Source organism: Ochotona curzoniae, unplaced genomic scaffold (genome assembly GCF_017591425.1).
Source record: "Ochotona curzoniae isolate NIBS_2020 unplaced genomic scaffold, NIBS_Ocur_1.0 contig_1302, whole genome shotgun sequence".
NCBI classification, from domain to species: Eukaryota; Metazoa; Chordata; class Mammalia; order Lagomorpha; family Ochotonidae; genus Ochotona; species Ochotona curzoniae.
The window spans coordinates 6,625,571-6,645,387 of record NW_024465035.1 but is presented as its reverse complement, the minus strand read 5'-3'; the positions used below and the strand labels follow the sequence as shown (position 1 = coordinate 6,645,387).

At 41.9% G+C, this 19,817-nt stretch overlaps 1 protein-coding gene across 1 annotated transcript in view; it reads left to right on the top strand.

Moving 5' to 3' along the window:
• TBC1D5 (TBC1 domain family member 5) overlaps positions 1 to 19,817 on the top strand; it is a 354,778-nt gene that overhangs the window by 175,319 nt on the left and 159,642 nt on the right. The window contains exons 7-10 of the mRNA XM_040963401.1: positions 12,158 to 12,266; positions 13,667 to 13,756; positions 13,853 to 13,927; positions 14,507 to 14,574. Of these exons, the coding sequence (XP_040819335.1) occupies positions 12,158 to 12,266; positions 13,667 to 13,756; positions 13,853 to 13,927; positions 14,507 to 14,574 (342 nt within the window). The remainder of the gene's footprint in view (positions 1 to 12,157; positions 12,267 to 13,666; positions 13,757 to 13,852; positions 13,928 to 14,506; positions 14,575 to 19,817) is intronic.

The window sequence follows — 19,817 nt, the reverse complement described above, 5'->3', positions numbered from 1 at the left end:
TGATTAAAATCCTGAAGACTTTGAACAATCTCAGCCACAGTTTCCTCACTTTTGAAGTAGGGATGGTGAGATAAAGTTGACATGAGGACTGTTTTTGGGATAATGTGTTCTTGGTAAATGCTGAATAATGAATGCTTTTATGTTATTTCCCATTTCCCATCATCAGCAATGTTATCATCATTAACCTTTTGGTATATTCTGGAAAAATTTTATAGTGCCTTTGGATAGGAATACCAAAAAAGAAATGACAAACAGTATGTCTTACAAGAAGCTAACTTCCTTTCTTTTAGCAGAAAGGGAGCTAAGAATGAGCTCACCTGGGGGCTTGAAAGTCTACATCTCTGCTACGTTATTCATGGTTTCTTTGTCTAGCCAGTTTGTGAATCTGGTAAAGATGAAGGGAAGCTGTACCACTAGGAGTGTAAGTAAGAGGCGATCTCTGGAGCTGTAACAGTTTTTGAAATGTGAGATCAATGGACCTTAGCCGCAGCTTCCTACGCCTGTTGCTCACAGACTTATTCTTATTGCCTAGAGGGTTTTACGTTGGATTTGTATTCCTCTGTGCTTTCTCTTCATTGATTCAGGTAGGTAGATAAAATTGGGCTTAACTCCTAAAATATCTGCATGGTGTTAACACGATGCCTGGATGTTAGTAGACCATATCTGCCTCGGAAGTGTTAGAGTTTGATTATTAATCTTCCAACTAATTTGCATGATGTGTCAAAACAGGAAATTTTTAGGTATTGAGAATGTATTATTACTTTTATCTGGTATATCTTAAAGGCTTTACATACCAGTGTGGATTTTTTTTTCAAGTTCTGTTAACTTTATTTCTTATTTTACCATTTAACCTGGGAGAACACTGCTAGTTATGTGTGTGTGTGTGTGTGTGTGTGTGTGTGTGTGTCTGTGTGTAAAATGAGAGGTAGTTTCCTGTGTCTGCTGCAGTGGATGCTTAGCTAACTCGGTGTGGCACACATGGCCACATGGTGGAAGGAATATTGTTGCTGCATCCCCGCCTCCTCTTCCCAAGGGCAACTGACCTTCTCCTCGCCAAAAGAGGCGAGCCCCTTGCCAGCACATATGACTACAGACTATTACATTAATCTGTTTAGCTGTAGTACCAGCTGCTTGCATGTTTTTAATTATCTTATTAGATGGTATAACAGTGACCTATGAAATAAATTGAAGGTGAACATTTTTAAACTTTCCTTTTATTACTCTATGTCTCCAAATATCTTTTGATTAAATTATAGCTTTGTACAAAAGTTGGTCGGAAGTCTGGTTTTTGATTCACGTAATCCTTTTTTTGTTTTGTTTTTAAAGTATAATGTCATACTTCCCAATATAGAAAATAACTTAATTTTTGCCTCATTTATTGATAGATTTCAGTTGTGCTTATGTAGCCAAAAAATCTTGGTAAACTTGGCTTACTAGGCAATTTTGTTAGATTGAACTCAGACCACTTATTTGGCATTCTCTGGGAAACTCAAAATACTCCTTCATTTTCACACATCAGTTTGGCATTGCATAAATGGCATAGGATAAAGCACAAATTATTGTATCTTGATTTAAAGTAAATTTTAAATTATTTTTTACTCTGATTTTCTAGATTCTGTATATATAGTAGTAAATTATCCAGTTTATTGTATTCTTACAAATTTAGTTGTGCTTGGCATGATTTATGAGTACCGAATCCCAAGCTTTGCCGTCAGGAACAATGCTTTGTCCTCTAGGCTTTGACGACTGGGTAATTTTGAAGTCATGATCTGCAAGTGCAGTGCTGACTTTAGGAGGCACGCCGAGGGTGGCACCGTGGCATGGTGCCTTCAGTTTCCAGCGCCAGCCTCCTGCGTCATCACCAGTTCAAACTCTGGGCTGCTCACTTCAGATCCAGCTCCCTGCATGTGACCTGGGAAAGCAGTGGAGGATGGCCAAGTCCTTGAGCGCAGGCTCCATCTGCTGGTTCACTCCCTAACTGGCTGGTGTGGCTGCAACTAAGCTGGTCCAAAGCCTGGGGGTTTGGGGGAGACACAATAATAAAAATCAGTGATGCTCAGTTGAAGTCTAACATACTAAAGATTGTAATATTATTTTAGTTAGGAACCCTGATGTTGCATTAAATTTTTTTAAACTGTCTCAATGTGAGATAGTTATAGAATACTTTTCTGTGTCTAAGTTCTGTAAGTGGTATAGTAGGGTGACTGGATGCTTAGTGTTTAATGCATGGTACGAGTGCTTACACTCTCTCGTATGTGTTTTCCATTGAAGAAATACTATATTTAGTATTTCAAAAGATCTTTTACTGATGAATAAAAGGGAATATTTTTTACATGTATTTTATTCTTCCTAAAGACAGAAAAAAGGCACTTGGCTTCAAAATAGTGTATTCTGTTCTTCATTTGAAGTGAGTTCCAAAATCCTTTCCCAGTATGGAGCTAACTTGGTAAAAAGTCTTTATTATTAATATTTTTAAAATATTTTATTGCCATGCGATACTTTCACGGTACAGTGTTTTAACACATGTACACATAAACACGGGCACCAATACTTCGTGTACAGCCATCCGTCGGTGCAATTCACAAAGCAGCATCTGTTAGCATGCATCAGTCACACCACGAAGAAAGCCTTCCATTTCCCTAGCTTTGCTTTGCTTTTCTATTACGATTTATTTTCTTTTTTATTGGAAATTGGGATCCTGGCACGTACAAGGCGAGGACTTTAGCCACTAGGCTTCCATGCCAGGCCCTTCCCTAGCTTCTCTTTATGCTTGCAACTACCAGCTCCTTCTTCCAGTTGTTCAGTATGTTACACATGATGCTGAGCTGTAGCTGCCCGCCGTGCTTTGCCACGCTGGAACTGGTGACTTCTGTGTTTTTGTACCTGAAGTCAGTCTGCCTCCATCCTCTTATCACACACCTTTCCCAGCCGCGTTGTGGTCCTCTTTCACATTTCTCTGAACGGTAGCAATATTAGTCATTTGTTCATGTTCTTGTTTTCTTTGTGTTTTTCTTGAGAGTAATGTCTATTCAGATCCTTTACTTATTTCTTAACTGGATTGCTTAGGCTTTTGTGGAAACTTATATATTCTGAATTATTCCTGTGTTAGATTCATAATTTGCAATTATTTTCTCTCATTCTGTCAGAGTTTGTTTCTTTTGCTGTGTAGACACTTCTCGCTTTTCTATAATTGTATTTGATAATATTTTGTTTTTCTGCCTGTGCTTCCGGGAGTCCTATTCAACATAATTTTACCCTTTGTCAGGTCTTCATTGAAATCTTCAGTCTGTTTTGAGGTGGTTTTAGATGTGAGTGAGAGGCACAGGTGGAATTGTGGTCCTCTGGGTGGGGGTAAGTAGGATATTTGGGTCCCCGGCATCACTGAAGTGCTTTCTCTGATCCATGTTTGGACACATTTGTCAAAGAGGCACTGGCTGTGGTCATGCAGATTATTTCTGAGATCTCTTCTCTGTCCCAGTAGTCTGTCTGGTTTTATGCTGATACCATGCTATTTTGATTACAGTAACTCTATAATATGTCTTGAAATCTGACATATTGCTATACTCCAACTTTGTTCTTTCTATTCAAGATTGCTCTGTTTGTGGGTTTGTGTGTGTGTGTATGTGTGTGTGTGTGTGTGTGTATGTGCGCGCGCGTGCGCTTATGTGTGAATTTTAGGGTTGGTTTTCTAGTTCAGTGAAAAATGTCTTCAGTATTTTTATGGGAATACCGTTGGATCTATGATTGCTACAGATAATACGGGTATTCTAATAGCATTAATTCTAATCTGCAAACAAGGAGGAATTTTCCACTTTCTTTTGTCTGCTTCAGATTCTTTTCTCAGTGCTTTATAATTCCCATTGTCATTTAAATGAGATGTATGACAATCTCATATAAATATAAAAAGTAGTAAGTTTTTTAAGTGTAAATTATAGGAGGATATTTCCTGCATCACCTCAAGTTACCGATTACATATAAAAAATGTACATAAAAATCTTTACTATGACGACTTGAAATCTAATTTTCTAAATGTACTCAACAAGTGGAGATCAGTGTGCTTTTTCTATACCAATGTACCTTTCAAACTTCACTGGAAAGGACTGAAGTGGTAGCTGAGCTAAGATATTCTAGTGAGCATATCCCGACACAGAAGATGCTTTGAATAGCTCTTCACAAGCCAGGTCGCCTTCACAAAGGTCAGAAAGCAGGGTGACTGGAGTGCCCCCCCTGCTTGTGACCTGGGACAGCAGCAGAGGACCGCCCGAGTCCCTGGGGCTCCTGCAGCCACGCGGGAGACCCTGATGAAGCTCCCAGCTTTTCAGTACCGCTAACATTACAAACTGTATAGCCAATTCTTTACCTTGTTATTAAAAAATTAGATATCAAGTAAGAGAAAAGTCTCAAAGGACACAATTTTTCCTTATTTATTAGTTATAATACCAAAAAGACATGGAAGGACACGGATTTACCCTACTGGCTATAGTGTTCACACCCACCTTGGAGTGCCTTAAGTTTGAGCCAAGGTTGCTGATGGCAGGTGCCAGCTGAGGTGGGCCCTGCAAGGCAGTGGTCATGGCTCCGCCCACAGGGAGGAGCCGGGTGGACCTCCTGGCTCTGAGCTCCGGCCTGGCCCAGTCTCGGCAGTTATGGAAAGGATCCTGCGTAGGAACCTCTCCTCTTCTGTCCGTCTTGGTCTGCTCTCTGTGTGCCAAGGAAATTTCTAACAACAGAGATCACAGAGAAAGTTACTGTATGCAGACAGCCCGGGGCGTTTCCTGGAAACAGCCTTTCCCTGTCTCGTTCCCAAATGGTGATCTTGTTTTTAAAAATAATATAATGGGGCCCGGCGCGGTGGCGCAAGTGGTTAAAGGTCCTCGCCTTGCACGCCCGGGATCCCATATGGGCGCCGGTTCTAGTCCCGGCAGCCCCGCTTCCCTTCCAGCTCCCTGCCTGTGGCCTGGGAAAGCAGTCGAGGACGGCCCAAAGCTTTGGGACCCTGCACCCGCGTGGGAGACCCGGAAGAGGCTCCTGGCTTCGGATCGACATAGTATCGACCCGTTGCGCTCACTTGGGGAGTGAATCATCGGACGGAAGATCTTCCTCTCTGTCTCTCCTCTCTGTATATCCGCCTTTCCAATAAAAAAAAAATAATAAAAATAAATCTTTAAAAATAATATAATGGCATATGTTAAATTCTTATGAAACTAAAAATGAAAATCTTTCAAAAGTTAAAAATGTTTGACACATTTTTTGGATTCCTTTAATAAAGGTGTAATTGGAATTCCCTATCTTAGTCTGACTCTAGAGACTGTTAAACTTTAGTTCTTGAAGAAAACGATACAGCTCTGTGCACGAAATCAGGCATCGCATCTGATGATGTGTAACTCAGTTCTTCCTGTCCTCGTGGACTTTGAGGTGGGAGCCCAAGATTGCTCAATCCAAAGTTGAAAGCAAAGTTAAATAACCAAAAACCATGTTGATTTTAGCAGCCAGTCCTTCAGGCAACACGCATCCTCGCTTTGTTTCCGGAAAGCCTCATTGTGCGAGAACATATTTCATCTAGACATATGACGGAATCCGTTGTTAGGCTAATGGATAATTGTGCATTCCGTTTTATATGCTTATAGATGTGTAAGGGATATGCCCTGATGCTTCATTAATGGGGAGGAAGAAGGCTTTAAGTAAGTTTTAAAAATTCCTGATACAAGAAGCAAAAAAAACCAGTACAGTTTCTAATTGCCTTTTGGAGACTCGGAGTTCCCTCATTACCTGTGATTTAAGCTAAAAATGAGGTAATTATAGATAACATCAGTGTTCTGTGGTTGATCGTGGCACCTGCAGTCCTAACACCGAGCTTACCTATACCTGCTGTCGTACTTTGCAGTCTGATGCTGACATGCCTAATTTACACTCTTCATATTCCCATTAATTTTTAAGTTGGAGATTTCTTATTCTGTTTGAATCATATTTTTTAAATCTTATCTTTAAAATGGTGTAAAAGATTCGGCCTTTTATATAGAATGTTGGAATTACAGATTTCTTTCTTTGACACCAGTCACTAATATATTTTATACAGATTAAAAACAAACGCAGACATTTTTTATTATCTTTCCTTTGCATTTACTAAATTGAATTTGACATGATAAATTAGTTTAAAAAGATATCAGCATGTGCTTCCGGACCAGAAAGGTGTGCAGATAAGCCTTTCTGTATCCAGCTCAACTGTCTGCTCCAGGACCCCTCAGCTTCAGGAAGCCCACCACCCAGCTGTCCTTCAGTCCTGCCTGCCGGTCACTTTCAGCCTGCCCCGAAAACCTGCCAGAGGTCTCAGGGGGACGAGCCCATCGGGTCGGCAGGCTGACTCGACACTCCGCGGTTGGCCCGAGAGCTGGCCCTGCCACTCCCATGAAGTATTGTAGTCTTTAGTACTAGACTGGTGTGACGCAGTCTTTATGCTGCTTACCAGTTTATACCTGCTTGGCTTTGTTAAATTAACCTCGCTGAAATACCCAAAATTGGGCTGGAAACTACTCATATGAACATGATTTTCTGTAATATATTATCCAATTTGGAATAATAATTCAAATATTTGGTAATTTTAGCACATCGTTTAGACATTTATACATAACTTATTTTTACAAAAATTAAACAATTAGATTTAGAAGGTGCAAATTGAATACCAATTTAAGCTCCTACCTTTGAAAATTATAAATATAATTAGAAATATATATTGCTTTGTAGCCATCAGCCGTATTTGCTTATATCTGTATTTGTTCATAGCATAGTTAGTGTCATACATTGTTGCAGGATGTGTAAGTATTTAAATCGGCTTATAAGGGAAAGCATCAATTACTGCTGCAAAAGTTAATCGTAATCCTTGTGAAATGATTTAACATCAACATTTTTAGTCAGTCACAATGTTCTTTTCTGAGGAGAACAAGGATGGGGTGCAGTCCTGCTCCATGGCGTTGCTTCCCAGACAGCAACGAGGTCCACTAGCCTCAGAGCCTGGCAGTGAGACCCAACACACCCTGTCTCTAATGGGCGCTGATGGATCTCAGGGACCCAGTACCTGTAAGATAGAATTACTGCCACTAGGTGGCACTGCTGTCTTGAAAAACTTCCGAACTTCGTAATTTTGTTTTGTTTTTTTTTAAGGCAGAATTAAAGAGAGGAAGAGAGAGAGAGAGAGAGAATCTTCCATCGGTTGGTTCACTCCCCAAATTATTTCAATAGGATCCAGAAGTTTCATCAGGTTCTCTCCCCATACACACAGGGCCCAAATGCCATCCTTTTCAGATTTCTTGGGTACCTTAGCAGGGAACTGGATCAGAAGTAGAGCAACCAGTGCCCCTATGGGATAGCGGCATAGCAGGTGGCAGTCTGACTCACTGTGCCACAGCCATGACCCACAATTTTAGATGCAATTTTTAGCCCTCACAGCAGCTGCTGTTAGCCTGCCTTTCAGATTACCTGGGGAAACACCCCTATGACCTTAGATGTCATATTCCCAGATGGAAAGCATCTGAGCAAGAACTCACGCATCTCAGCCCCACCTTGTTGCTAGAAGCAGTTATTTAGGGTTTTCTCGCTTTTTGTTTTGTTTTGTTTTTACTGTAGTTTCCTCATTTGGAAAGAAAGGTTAATGCAAAGGTGGAGGTGAGTTATATGAAATGTGTTTTCAGAAGTAGACTCGTTGGCGTGGGAATGAGCTCGTTGCTGGAGTCATTGCTGTAGTTACTTGTTCTTGCCGCCCCACTCTCTCTGCACATTACCTTCGTCGTGGGCATTCAAAGCATTCAGAAAAAAAGTGTGTCTCAAGAAAAAACTGAGAGTGAATTTTGAAATTTTTACACTAAAATAAACTTGTCTTTTAAAAAAGAAAATTAAAACTATTTAAGAGAGTTACAGAGAAGGAGAAAGGGATCTTGCATCCACTGGCTCACTCCCCAAAGGGCCACACTGGCCAGGGCTGGGCCGGGCAGGAGCCGGGAGCTGCATCCAGTAACTCCCAGCACTGGAACGTCCAGCGCTGCTCTCCCGGCTGCATTGGCAGGCAGCTGGGTCCCCGGCGGAGCGGCGCATTGGCTGGCACTCAGATGGCGTGCCCTCATTGCAGTCCGTGGCCTTCAGAAGCTACACTGGCCCGCAAATCTATCACGTAATACTATTTTCCATGAACTCTTTGAAATCCTCTTCTATATAAATTCTTAAATAAAAGACAAAATTTCATGACAGCTTTTCCTTTAATTTTTTAACCTGAATCCTTGGAGTTCCCCGTTCTTTTGCTGTGTGTTGTGGAAGTTCCAGGGTCGGTGCCCCATTCTCTGTGGTTGTAAAGAAGATTTAGTGTGCTCTGGCTCTGCTACATGTGCTAAACCGTTCAGTATTTTTTTTTCTTCCAGGGTTTGTGTAATCTGGTAACCAGAAATTAATATTTCAGTTCCTAAGGTGCTGAAGTCATTTCAAAACCTGACTTGTAATTTTGAAGTATCAAATCATTGTTCCCACCCTGTACTAACGGAGTGCTTTGTATAAATTATGTTATTATTGGTTTTACTCATCCATTGTTCTAGTCCCTTCACTTCATCCTTAAAAAAACAAAATCCTTGGTCACTGCTAAGAACACAGTAGGCACTTAATAAATGTTTAGCGTGTGTCACAATGTGCCGTTGAAGCGCTGCCCCGTGGGAGGCGCAGGCAGAGAGTAGATTGTCTCGTGGCCTCTCTCTTCTTCTTGTTGAGCTTTTCATCAGTGTGAGATGTTATGCCTTAATTAGAACTCTAAGTGCTCACGAATACATTGAAATGATTGTAGATTTCAGAGAAAATGTTTCCCATTCACATGCCTTAGTCTCCTTTTCTGTGCGCCAGCACCGCAATCAAGGCACAGGGTCTTATGTAAGCTAACAAATAATTATCCTTCATTACATAAGTAGTATGTAACTTGACCTTACAAGCCTACTTAGCTTGACAAGATGGCAGTGCATCTAGCCACCAGCTGTATCTGCTGTCACCGTTTGCTGGTACCTGTGAATAGGAGCTGATTTGGGAACACCCCGAAGGGCTCCCTGCGTCCTCTTCCCTCTCAGGCCGTAGCACTGCGTGAGTTCTCCTCCGCTGTGGTTTCCGCAGGTCTCAGATGCATTTGAAGTCGGTAATGTGTGCTTTTTGATCACAGACCACAGGAGTTTAACGTACTTAGAATTTCTGCAATATATGTTCAACCATTCAGAAGAATGAAATTCTGCCATTTGCAACAAAGTGATCCCAACTGGAGACCGTCATGCTCAGTAAAATAAGCCAATCACAAATATCGTATCTTCTCTCTGATACAAAGCAGCATTCATGCAAAATACAAAACTAGCAGATATATGAGCGAACATATTTTCATAGATTAACTGTATGATGGAGACTGGCATACCAGGAAGTGAAGATACCTTACAGTACGCAGCTCTGCTCATGGAGAAGAGGAGAGATCCGAGACACAGTGCAATATGCCGGTTAACGAACATTCCGGATTTTCTACCTCTGTACCTGCAATGCCGTGCTGCGCCATGTGACTGCCAACACACGGGGAAATGTGGGCGGGAAAGAAGGCAAGAAGAGGGACAGGTAGCCACCGGGCTCCCTACACCAACACAACTGTATCATGGAAAATAATAAAAATTAGTTTAAAACAAGAATGCCTGAGATATACTCCTGTACCTGTTGCTTATCTTATCTCTAATTATGAAAAGTGCGTGAAGCAGAACTTCGGTACGCCTTCCGCTCGTAGTGTGGATGGCATCGTTCAGAAGCAGGAAGCATTTAAAGTGCTTCAGGTGACACATGAACTAAAAGCACCAGCGCGTCGGTGGTCATTTTCTGACCTTACAGTGACTGAGCTGTTCCTAACGCTGGAAGGAGCAGCCAAAGGTTACGTCTAAATTATATATGAATTAAAAATCGCTGTGTTGAAAATCAAGACAGTTGGGAAAAAATGTGGCTGAGAAATTAGAATGTCTTTAATGTATGAAGAATGTTTTTTTTGGGGGGGGGGTCAATAAGCTTTACCAAAATAAAAGCAATACTATAATGATTATTAAAAATATATATTTTTAAATGCTGCGATGTACTCCTCCAGACTTCTCGTATAGTATCTTCATAGTTCTCTGCCCTGGGAGCTCTTATTCCATGGGTTGATGTGGGAGAAAAGGAGTTTATTTTGTTGGAGTGGCTAGTGCCTAGTGGGTAAATTGTGCCCCGTCCCTAGCTGCCTGGCTGGTTTTGTTGATGCTGGAATGCAGCAGAACGTTCCCAGGCTCCTCCCCCTTCGGCCTGCGTCACTCAAAATAGCAAAGGACAAGAAAGGAAGGTTGAAAAAGATGAGCTTCTCGTGACTCCAAAAGCACAAACATCTTCAAGTTTCGCTAATGATACTCAGGCAAATAAAATCAAGTGCTTTTTTGTGCTCTTTTTTTTTTAAAAAAAATTTATTTTATTTTTATTGAAAAGTCAGAGATAAACAGAGAGGAGAAGAGACAGAGAGGAAGATCCTCTGTCCGCTGACTCACTCCTCAAGTGGCCGCAATGGCTGGAGCTGCGCCAATCCAAAGCCAGGAGCCAGGAGTCCCCTCCGGGTCTCTCATGCGGGTCCAGGGTTCCAAGGCCTTGGACTGTCCTCACCTGCCCTCCCAGGAAGGGTAGCAGGGAGGTGGGCAGAAAGCTGGGTCGCTAGGATTAGAAGCTTCATCCATATGGGATCCTGGTGCGCAAGGCTAGGACCCCAGCCACCAGGCCACCGAGCCGGGCCCATTAAGTGCTTCTCTTGCTAATAGAGAGGTATGATTGATTAAGAAGCTGGTGGCGGAAATGCATGTGTTTCAGTGTGAGGTTAGAATGTGTTGGCCGTAAAGTATGTGATTAACAATAGATGTCAGCGGGTGATGCCTGGGAGTCCTGCTGCTGCTGGCGGGGAGGAACAGGCCGTTGTCTTTGGTCACACTACTGGCATTCAGGATACCTCCTTCAGGCAGGCAGGTTTTTGAGCTCAGGTGTTCGGTTGCTTGTAGTTAAGGCTCTGAGCACGGTGGGCAAGATGTCCTTTCTCCAGATGTCTGGAAGCTGGCAGGTGACCACTGCAGGCTCCTGTGTATAGCTTGACTGGAGGTGTTGCTGGCTTGCTGTTTAGTAAGTCTCTCCTAAGATAACGTGACCAGGATTTCAGCATTGCTAAGAAAGTTTAAACTATAGTTTAATTTATTGTGCCATGATAAAATTTGAAAGAGATTTCGTAAAGCTCATCTTCCTTGTCTCCATTGTTGACAAATGAATCTTAATGTTCGGTTTGGTACAAAATGCAGGAAATATAGGTCTAATTCCTTTATTCAAACTCAGTAAATGGTTTGGGACAATTAATTTCCAATTGTTTCCCAGTGGAGCAGATTTACTTGTATATTAATGAGGCACAGGTGTTAGGCCCCTGGTGTCTGCGTGCCTGGGAGGCATATTTCGGTTGTGTATCTGCTCAGCCATAGGTACTGCAAGGTACTCAAGCTTGCCTTTCACAGTTTTTACAGTGAGGCTTTTTAATTTTTTTATTTTTTTCAAATTTGCCCGCACCTGTTAAAATTTTAAAACTGATCATGTAGAAAGAAGTTGCAGCGATTTCAATGTAGCACTAACAGCTACAGCGAGTCATCTTTATTACAGCTAACTGCCCAGCCTAACATTAAAGAGAAAGGCGCTTATTTAAACAGATATTTCACATGAGGAATTAATGTAATGAACAGTTAACCTTTTTTGTGTATTTTTGGTGCGAATATGTCTTTGGCATTCAAGTATTTATTTGGAACCAAGTATTTATATTAATATTCATTTTTTTGTTTATTCGCTGAAGTGCACTACCAGCATTTTAGTGGAGATGGAAAAGCCTCCATAGACATTATGAATTTCAGTTGCTGGCATAATTATAGCTATCTACATATTCATTAAATCTACAGAAGAGCTGCGTCCAAAAAGACAGCCATGCACTCAGCAACAGTACACAACTACACATACACGTTTTAAAAGTTGCCTTTCTTAGACTTGTCTAAAATTAATTTCCTGTAGCACTCTTGTCTAAGCAGAGGACTTTTAACAAAAGGGTTCTCATGCTTTGCTTTCTTTCCTCCAGGAAAGAATGGGAAGAACTATTTGTAAACAACAATTACTTGGCAACAATAAGGCAGAAGGGGATTAATGGGCAGCTGAGGAGCAGCAGGTTCCGCAGCATTTGCTGGAAGGTAAGAAGAAAATATTTATTTACAGGTTGTGATTGCAATATATCAACACCTTACCTGCTGCCCCGGAAGATTACCCAGGACGGGATCACTGAATTTTCCAAGCTTACTCCCAGTCGTTTGGCCATTCCTGTTTGTCTTTGATAGGACCTTTGCTAATGAGATTGAACCACCTTAGTACCGAATAACTAGTCATGATAGAGCAATGATTTGAAATAACTGTCTTTTGGTGGTGCAACAGTTTTATGTTCCAAAGATGTCTGCAGTAATTCTTGAGCAGCGGAGGGAGAGGGTGGGGCCGTTAGCTTCCAGGTTCTCCCTGCGCCAAGGGCCGCCAGGTAGGCATCACAGAGCGTGGGAAAGACTTCTCACATTTCTTTGCTTAGAAACACAGAGGTGAAGGCAACAGGGGAGAAGTTGAGTCAGTCTCTCCTGGAAGGGAAGAGCCTTTGGTGACAAAAACGAGGACTGCTCATCAGCAGCTGTCTTTTTCATTACTTTGAAATAGCATTGCCTTTTGTTCTCCAAAACTGAATTGAATTTGGGTTTCGGCTCTTTCTAAGACGACTTGTAGTGAGCGTTCGTAGTTATCTGCACCAAGTGAACACACTGAGCCTGCATGTACACACAGTAAGAAATGTGATATGTGAGACAGTTTTGGATTTAATAATTTAGATTTAATAATTAAAATACATTTTTCTTCTGTTACACGCAAGCATTAATGGCAGGAGACCTGCTGCTAGAATATTTGTGTACAAATATGTGTGCCCCACCCCCATTGCCTGTTGTTTAACTTTTAGTAACCTTCATTTGCTAAAAATAAACCTAAATCCAGATTTATTTGAATGTTGTATCCAACTAAATTAAATCAGATTTGTCATTTCAAGAATGCTTGTTGCTTTCCAAGCTGATTGCCTGTTGTAAATTGCATTTTTTTTTTCTTTGAAAGAAACCACTTTGTCTTGCAGGCTGTGACCTCTGTCTTCACACTGTTTTTCCTCGTATTCATCTGCTTGTTTTAAAACAGAGCCTGATACAAAGAGATGGCTCGTTGAATCAGTTCTCAGTAACGCCCTGCCACTTCCGCTGAGATTGGGGTCATCATCAGTACGGTTCTCACCTCCGCACGTTTTTCTCCATTTTTAATATACATGTAGAGAGGGTTTTGAGTCTATTCTGTAATGTGGCCTTTGAAACCTCGCTTTTTAGCCTCTGATTATTGTTAAAATTTTAATACTATGTACCTTAAATATTCCCCCAAATAAATGATCAGGAATTGGGATGATCACATGAAAATGAAGTATTGTGACTGTCACACCACTTCAGCGTTCAGGTGAGTGTGTCTGGCCAGTTTTACATCGCACTGTGATCTTGATGAAGATTTTCTTGTTTCTTCTTGACAGCTGTTTCTTTGTGTTCTTCCTCAAGACAAAAGCCAGTGGATAAGTAGAATTAAAGAATTAAGAGCATGGTATAGCAACATTAAAGAAATAGTAAGTAAATAATAAATTAAATCTGATGTGATTTTTTTAAATCCATGCTTTGTATTACTCAGCCTCCAATTGTTTAATGTTTTCTTACTTTCCCAGCATATCACAAACCCAAGGAAGGTGGTTGGCCAACAAGATTTGATGATCAATAATCCTCTCTCACAGGATGAAGGGGTAAGCTCTGCGTTTATCTCTCAGTCCCTCTTAGCTGCAAGAAAAGGCAGGTGAGACAGGTTGCCACTTATTCTGAAAGCAGTGTATTGCATGTCAGTTGTTTGCTTTAGTCCACATACTGCCCTGCCAAAGCCTGGCACACTCACCAGATGCTGTATACAGGACGGCTCAGTTTTCCAATCTGAAATGTAAAATAATTCAGAAGTGTACATCCAATCAATTAAATGAGTAAATCAGAGCAGAGGCAGGTGTTTCAGTCCAGTGACTTAGGATGCCGTTTTACATACTCATCCCCGCGATGGACCGCCTGGGTGTGTGTTCCTGGGTTAATGCCTGAGCCCGCCTTCCAACCAATGTAGGGCCTGAGACAGCACTGGTGGTCCAAGGGGTGGGCGTCCTGCAGCTCCGGTGAGGCCTTGACTGAGTTGCCGGCTCCTGGCTTCAGCCCAGGCCATTGCAGGTGTTTGGGGAGTAAACTAGCTGCTGCCTTTTCATCTCTTTGCTTGTCAAATAAAATCAATTTTTAAAAAGTTGTTAAATTAAAATCATGAACGTCAACAGAGGTTCTTCTTATTTCAGAGTCTTTGGAACAAATTCTTCCAGGATAAAGAGCTTCGATCAATGATTGAACAAGATGTCAAAAGAACGTACGTAGAACTGTTTACAAGTTGATTCTAAGAATTCAGATTAGTGATGCTTTCTTACAATTTTAGCAGAATACAAAATCCATTGAGCAGCCTTACTTAATTCAATGCAAAGATTCTACTTGTGTTAACAAGATTTTTTAATTGAATTTTGATTATATTTTCTGTTCTCAGAATACAAATTTCTATGCCCCCTTTAAAAGGTAAATTGTGGTTATGATACTGATTATTTAAAAAAAACAGTTTATTGGTTCTGTCAGTTACCAGCAAGTATTTGAATTCATGTGAATCTGGTAAAGTTGCATTGTGCCGTCGTTATGTTGGTATTGCCAGAAGACCTTATCTCTTGCTGTCTGTATGCAGTTGAATTCCTTTCCTACCAAATGACTTTTTAAGTAACAGCCTTTCTTGTCCTTCTCATTTTTCTTCTTGAAATAATTCAGTTGTGAGCAGCCTCTTCGCTCTGGTTGCAGTGTTTTCATTGTAACACAGTAGTTTGTCAGTTACTGCACAGCTGTAACCCATAACTTTGACATCCTACACTTTGTTATGGGAAGCACGTGGAATCTGGCTCCAAAGATCCTAGGGTTATTTCCAGCTAATGTACCCTGTAATTCTGCATGATTTACTTCCAGCATCTTTCAGTTTCTTCTTCTGAGGGATAATGAAATGAAGTTACAATGATTGCCGCTCAGGACTTTGTAGATGACCAGGTACAGATTAAGTATTCCTTATACAAAATTAGCGGTTTCTGAGATGTTTCAGATTTTTGCAGGTGATTGGGTGTTTTACAATATTAGTCTTGGCAAATGAGGCTACCTTGCATGTGCTAGAATCCCATGTGTGCCGGTTCATGTCCCAGCTGCTCCACTTTCCCATCTAGCTTCCTGCTTGTAGCCTAGGAAAGCAGTCAAGGGCGCCCAAAGCCTTCAAGTCCTGCAACTGCATGGGAGACCAGAGGAGGCTCCAGGCTTCTGCCTTCAGATCATGTCAGCTCTGGCCGTTGCAGCCACTTGGGGAGTGAACCTGCAGATGAAAGATATTTCTTTCTGTCTCACCTTCTCTCTGTAGGTCTGACTTCCCAATTAAAAAAAAAAAATCTAAAAAAACACAAAAAACAAAGAATACTTGCATCCACTTTACCGGGTCACACTTCATGACTGAATTTTCAGACTAGGTGTGCTCCATTTGTAAATGTTGTAACACTAGTTGGGTATCATGTGAATATTAGTAAGTTTGTATTTGATCATTGGGGTCTAGAACTAGTCAGGGATATAATGGACAGTCCTAAGAACCTCCAGTAGCCTCTTTCTCATTCTTCACCTGCAGCCTCTGAATCAGCTGCTCCTGTAGCTATTGCAGCACCACAGCGTCTGGATTTACACGTTCCTCTCTTTCCATATACCAAATAACTAAGATTTCGATGACCTGATCTGCCTCTAAGATTATACTACATTTTATCAGGTGATATTTTCTATTGTTTCTTAAGATTTATTTATTTTTACTGACAAGGCAGGTTTACAGAGAGAAGGAAATGTATAGAGAAAAATCTTCCGTCCACTGGTTCACTCCCCAAGTAGCCACAATGGCCAAAGATGAATCAATCTGAAACCAGGAGCCTAGTTCTCCTGCGGCTCCCACGCGGGTGCAGGGTCCCAAGGCTTTGGGCCGTCCTCGACTGCTTTCCCAGGCCACAAGCAGGGAGCTGGCGGGAAGTGGAGCAGCTGGGACATGATCTGGCACCCATATTGGACCCTGACAGGTACAAGGCAAGGATTTAGCCATTAGACTATAGCATGTGGCACGAAATTTTGTATTTTAAAATCAAAGTAATTCAGGAGAGTTAAGCATTCAGAATAAAACAAAACTGTAAGTGATTGTGGAGTGCTGGGAGGGCATTTCTGTTGGCTTGAGTCATCCAGTTAAGTCAGTGCTTTAGGAAACCACCGTCTGAGGTGTTGGGTGCAGTGTCTCTTCCCTCCTGTCTGTCCTTCAAGAGGCATACAAGAAATGTTTGAATGAAACAAAAGGAGAAATTTCCTCATTAATCATTTAAGTATTTAGGTAATCGGGCAGTAAAGCAGACCTCATAAAACCAGAATGTGCAACACTGATTTTAACCAAGCAAAAAGGAATCTCTTTCTGAAAGCACGAGACAGCATCTTTAAAAGCTTGACCATTTCTGATTGGCCTGTCTGCTGAGCAGGATTATACCTAATCTTTCTTCACATGTGTAATGGGGTGGCGGGGCTGTGGCACCTGTGCAGAGTCACACACTCAGATGCCGTGGGAGACAGATTAGCTAAAATGAGTAGCGATCAAGTAGGGGAATTAAACGCTGATAGCCACAACCAAACAGCGTGAGAAGCTGGGACCGTGCTCTTCTTGACTGCTCCATGTAAGTATTTCTGCTGTACTGTGCAAAAAAAAAAAAAGTGTTAATTTTCTTTTCAGTTTAAAAACTGACTTTATTTGCAAGGTAGAGTGACAGAGAGGGAGAGAAAAAGAGATGTCCCATGCATGCACTGGTTCCCTCGTCCAGTGGCCACGGTGGCCAAGGCTGGGAACAGCTGGAGCCAGGAAGGAGGAGTCCCTTCCCAGCTTGTCACACGATGGCAGAGGCCCAGATGCTCGGGCCATGTTCAGCTGGTTTCCCAAGCATGTTAGCAGGACCCCGGGTGGGAAGTTGCATAGCCTGGACTCAACCAGCGCTTTGAAAAGGGATGCTAACATTGCAAGCAGCTACCCATCCTGGTGTGTTCCAGTAGCACCCTTAGTGTTAGTTCATGAAAGCTCTATTCTTTCCTATTTGGTTTTATGTGAGTTTTTTTTTTTTTGCATTTTAACATAAGTCTATAAATATAATAATATAAGATACAAATAGAAATTATTTATAGCTTCCCCCCTACAACTTGACCCTACTAGTATATTTTCAAGGTTCACAGGCCCCACTGAGAAGCTGTGGGTTCCTGGCGAGCTTCCCTGCCTTGAGAGGGCTCCCGTGGCCTCTTGCACATGCTCAGTGTCCCCATGTCACCTCTCCGTACATTTTTCTGGCAAAGAAGTTGGCGCGTGAAGTAATGCTATCCTATCTTAATGCTACCGAATTGCTTAACTACAAAACCTGAAGGGCTCAAATAATTTTCAACTCTGTGTCTTTACAAGGCCTGCCGTGATCTCACATTCTTGTCGGTTAGTGCAGCTGTGAGGCAGTTCCTCACGCCGCAAGGCAAAAAGCAAGTGAAGGCCAGAGAAGGTGTGCAGCGCTATTTGTTCCGCAGCATCTATGATTGGAATTTTAGCTTTTTGGAGTGCACCTGTACCGTCCACTGTGTTTCAGGCTCATCCTTTGCATGAACAGTACTGCCTGGTGACCGACATCACTGAGTATGTATTTTCCTGCAGTAGGGGAGCAGGGCTGAGGCGTGTGTATACAAGAGAGAAACTGTCAAGGGTGATAATCGCTCTGAAAAAATAAAGCAGGATAAGAGGTTAGTTGGAATTTGCCAGAAGGATGGCTACTGTAGGGCCAGTGGTCAGAAAAGGCATCTTTGGTCAAGGGACATTTGAGCTGAAATGTGGAAATATTTTAAAGGCCAGACATGTTATTTAAAATATATATATATATATTCCACGCAGAAGGAATTGAAAATGTTTAGTCCCTCAATGAGGGTGAACTCATTGTTGAGAAGAGCAACATCAAGATGGGTATGGCCACAGCCAGGTGATTCACAGAGGGAAGTTCTGGGAAGAGGCAAGGCTAGAGAGAAACAGTGACAGACCACAGGGAGAAGGCCCCTTTGTATTTGTGCTGCAATCGGAAGCTCCTGGAGGGCACTGAGCAGGAGTGTCTGATCTGGCTGCCGTGCAGTGGGTGAAGGCGGATGTCAGAGCAGACACTGGAATCTGTGGCAGTCCTCCAAGTCAAGTAATGTTCATGACTGAAACTAAAGATGTGATAAAGGCAGGAGTGAGGAAACCAAGGAGATACTGCTGGAACTTTCAAACACAAATGAGCCGGTAGATGTAACTGTCTTATGTTCATTAATTTTATTTCATTTTATTGCTGTTTCAAGTCTTTTTGCTTCCTACGTGTGGTCTCTTAATTGTTTAGTTTTTCTCTTTGGGTCTACTATCTTTCTACTTCCAGTCCATTCCATGTATTGTAATCACACTTCTCATAGCCCATTTATGAGCAAGCTAGTTGGCAGTTCCAAAACCTTCTACGATTCCCCCTGGCCTTGAAACGAAGGAGTCCCTTTCAGGCCAGTGGTTCTGCCATTTGTCCATGGCAGGTTTTCTGTTTTCCTTTTTCAGTGCTTTGCAATATTCCTTGCTCTCCTGGGATCCTCCTTCCGTCCACTACTCTTTGTTGGACTGCCGATAGTTCATTCCTCAAGGACTAAGTTCAGCACCACCGGGTCCATGAAGTATTTTCTAGCCTTTATAGCTATTTTGTGCTTAGTCACTGTCCAATGGCATTTTCTGGAGAACTTTTTTTAACAGTAGTGTTGAGGGTGTTTCAGTCATTTGTTTAGGCTCATCTGCCAATGCATTCATTACATTTATATTAATCTCCTTAGAATTTGAGTCACTTGATACAGGAAGATAATTAAGACATGGACTTTTAAGGTGACTGTCTAATAGAGAATGTAAGTGATGCTGTAATCGAGGCAGGACGGGGTACTTGGAAAGCTCACGGTCAGGGCCAGGTATTGGGTACCACAAGTTCAGCCACTGCTTTCAGTGCAGTCCCCTGCTGATGAGCCTGGGAAAGCAGCAGTGGGTGGCCCAAGGATGCAAGTCCCTGACACTCATGTGGGAGACCCCGATGGAGTTCCTAGCTCCTGGTTTCGGGCTGCAGACTGGCCCAGGCCTAACTGTTACAGGGTTAGGGAGAGTGAACCCATGGGTGGAAGATCTCTCTCTTGCTCCCTCTGTTTCACTATCACTCCGTAAAATAAATAACTCTTTACAAAAGAGAGAAGATAGTAATATCAACTTACTATATGGACTTTCTGAGTCAGGTTTTTGCCATTGTTACTGAACTTAATTGATCTGGACATGCCAGTGTTATTTTCCCCTTCTATTAATTGTAATGTTCTTTGATGCTACTAACACTTTTGATGCCTCAAAGGATTTCGCATTCATTTGATTAATTGTTCTTTATCTCAATATGATGAATTTACTACTATTCGCATCTTTATTACTGTAAAAACTGATCATCAAAGGTGTGCTGCCTTTGG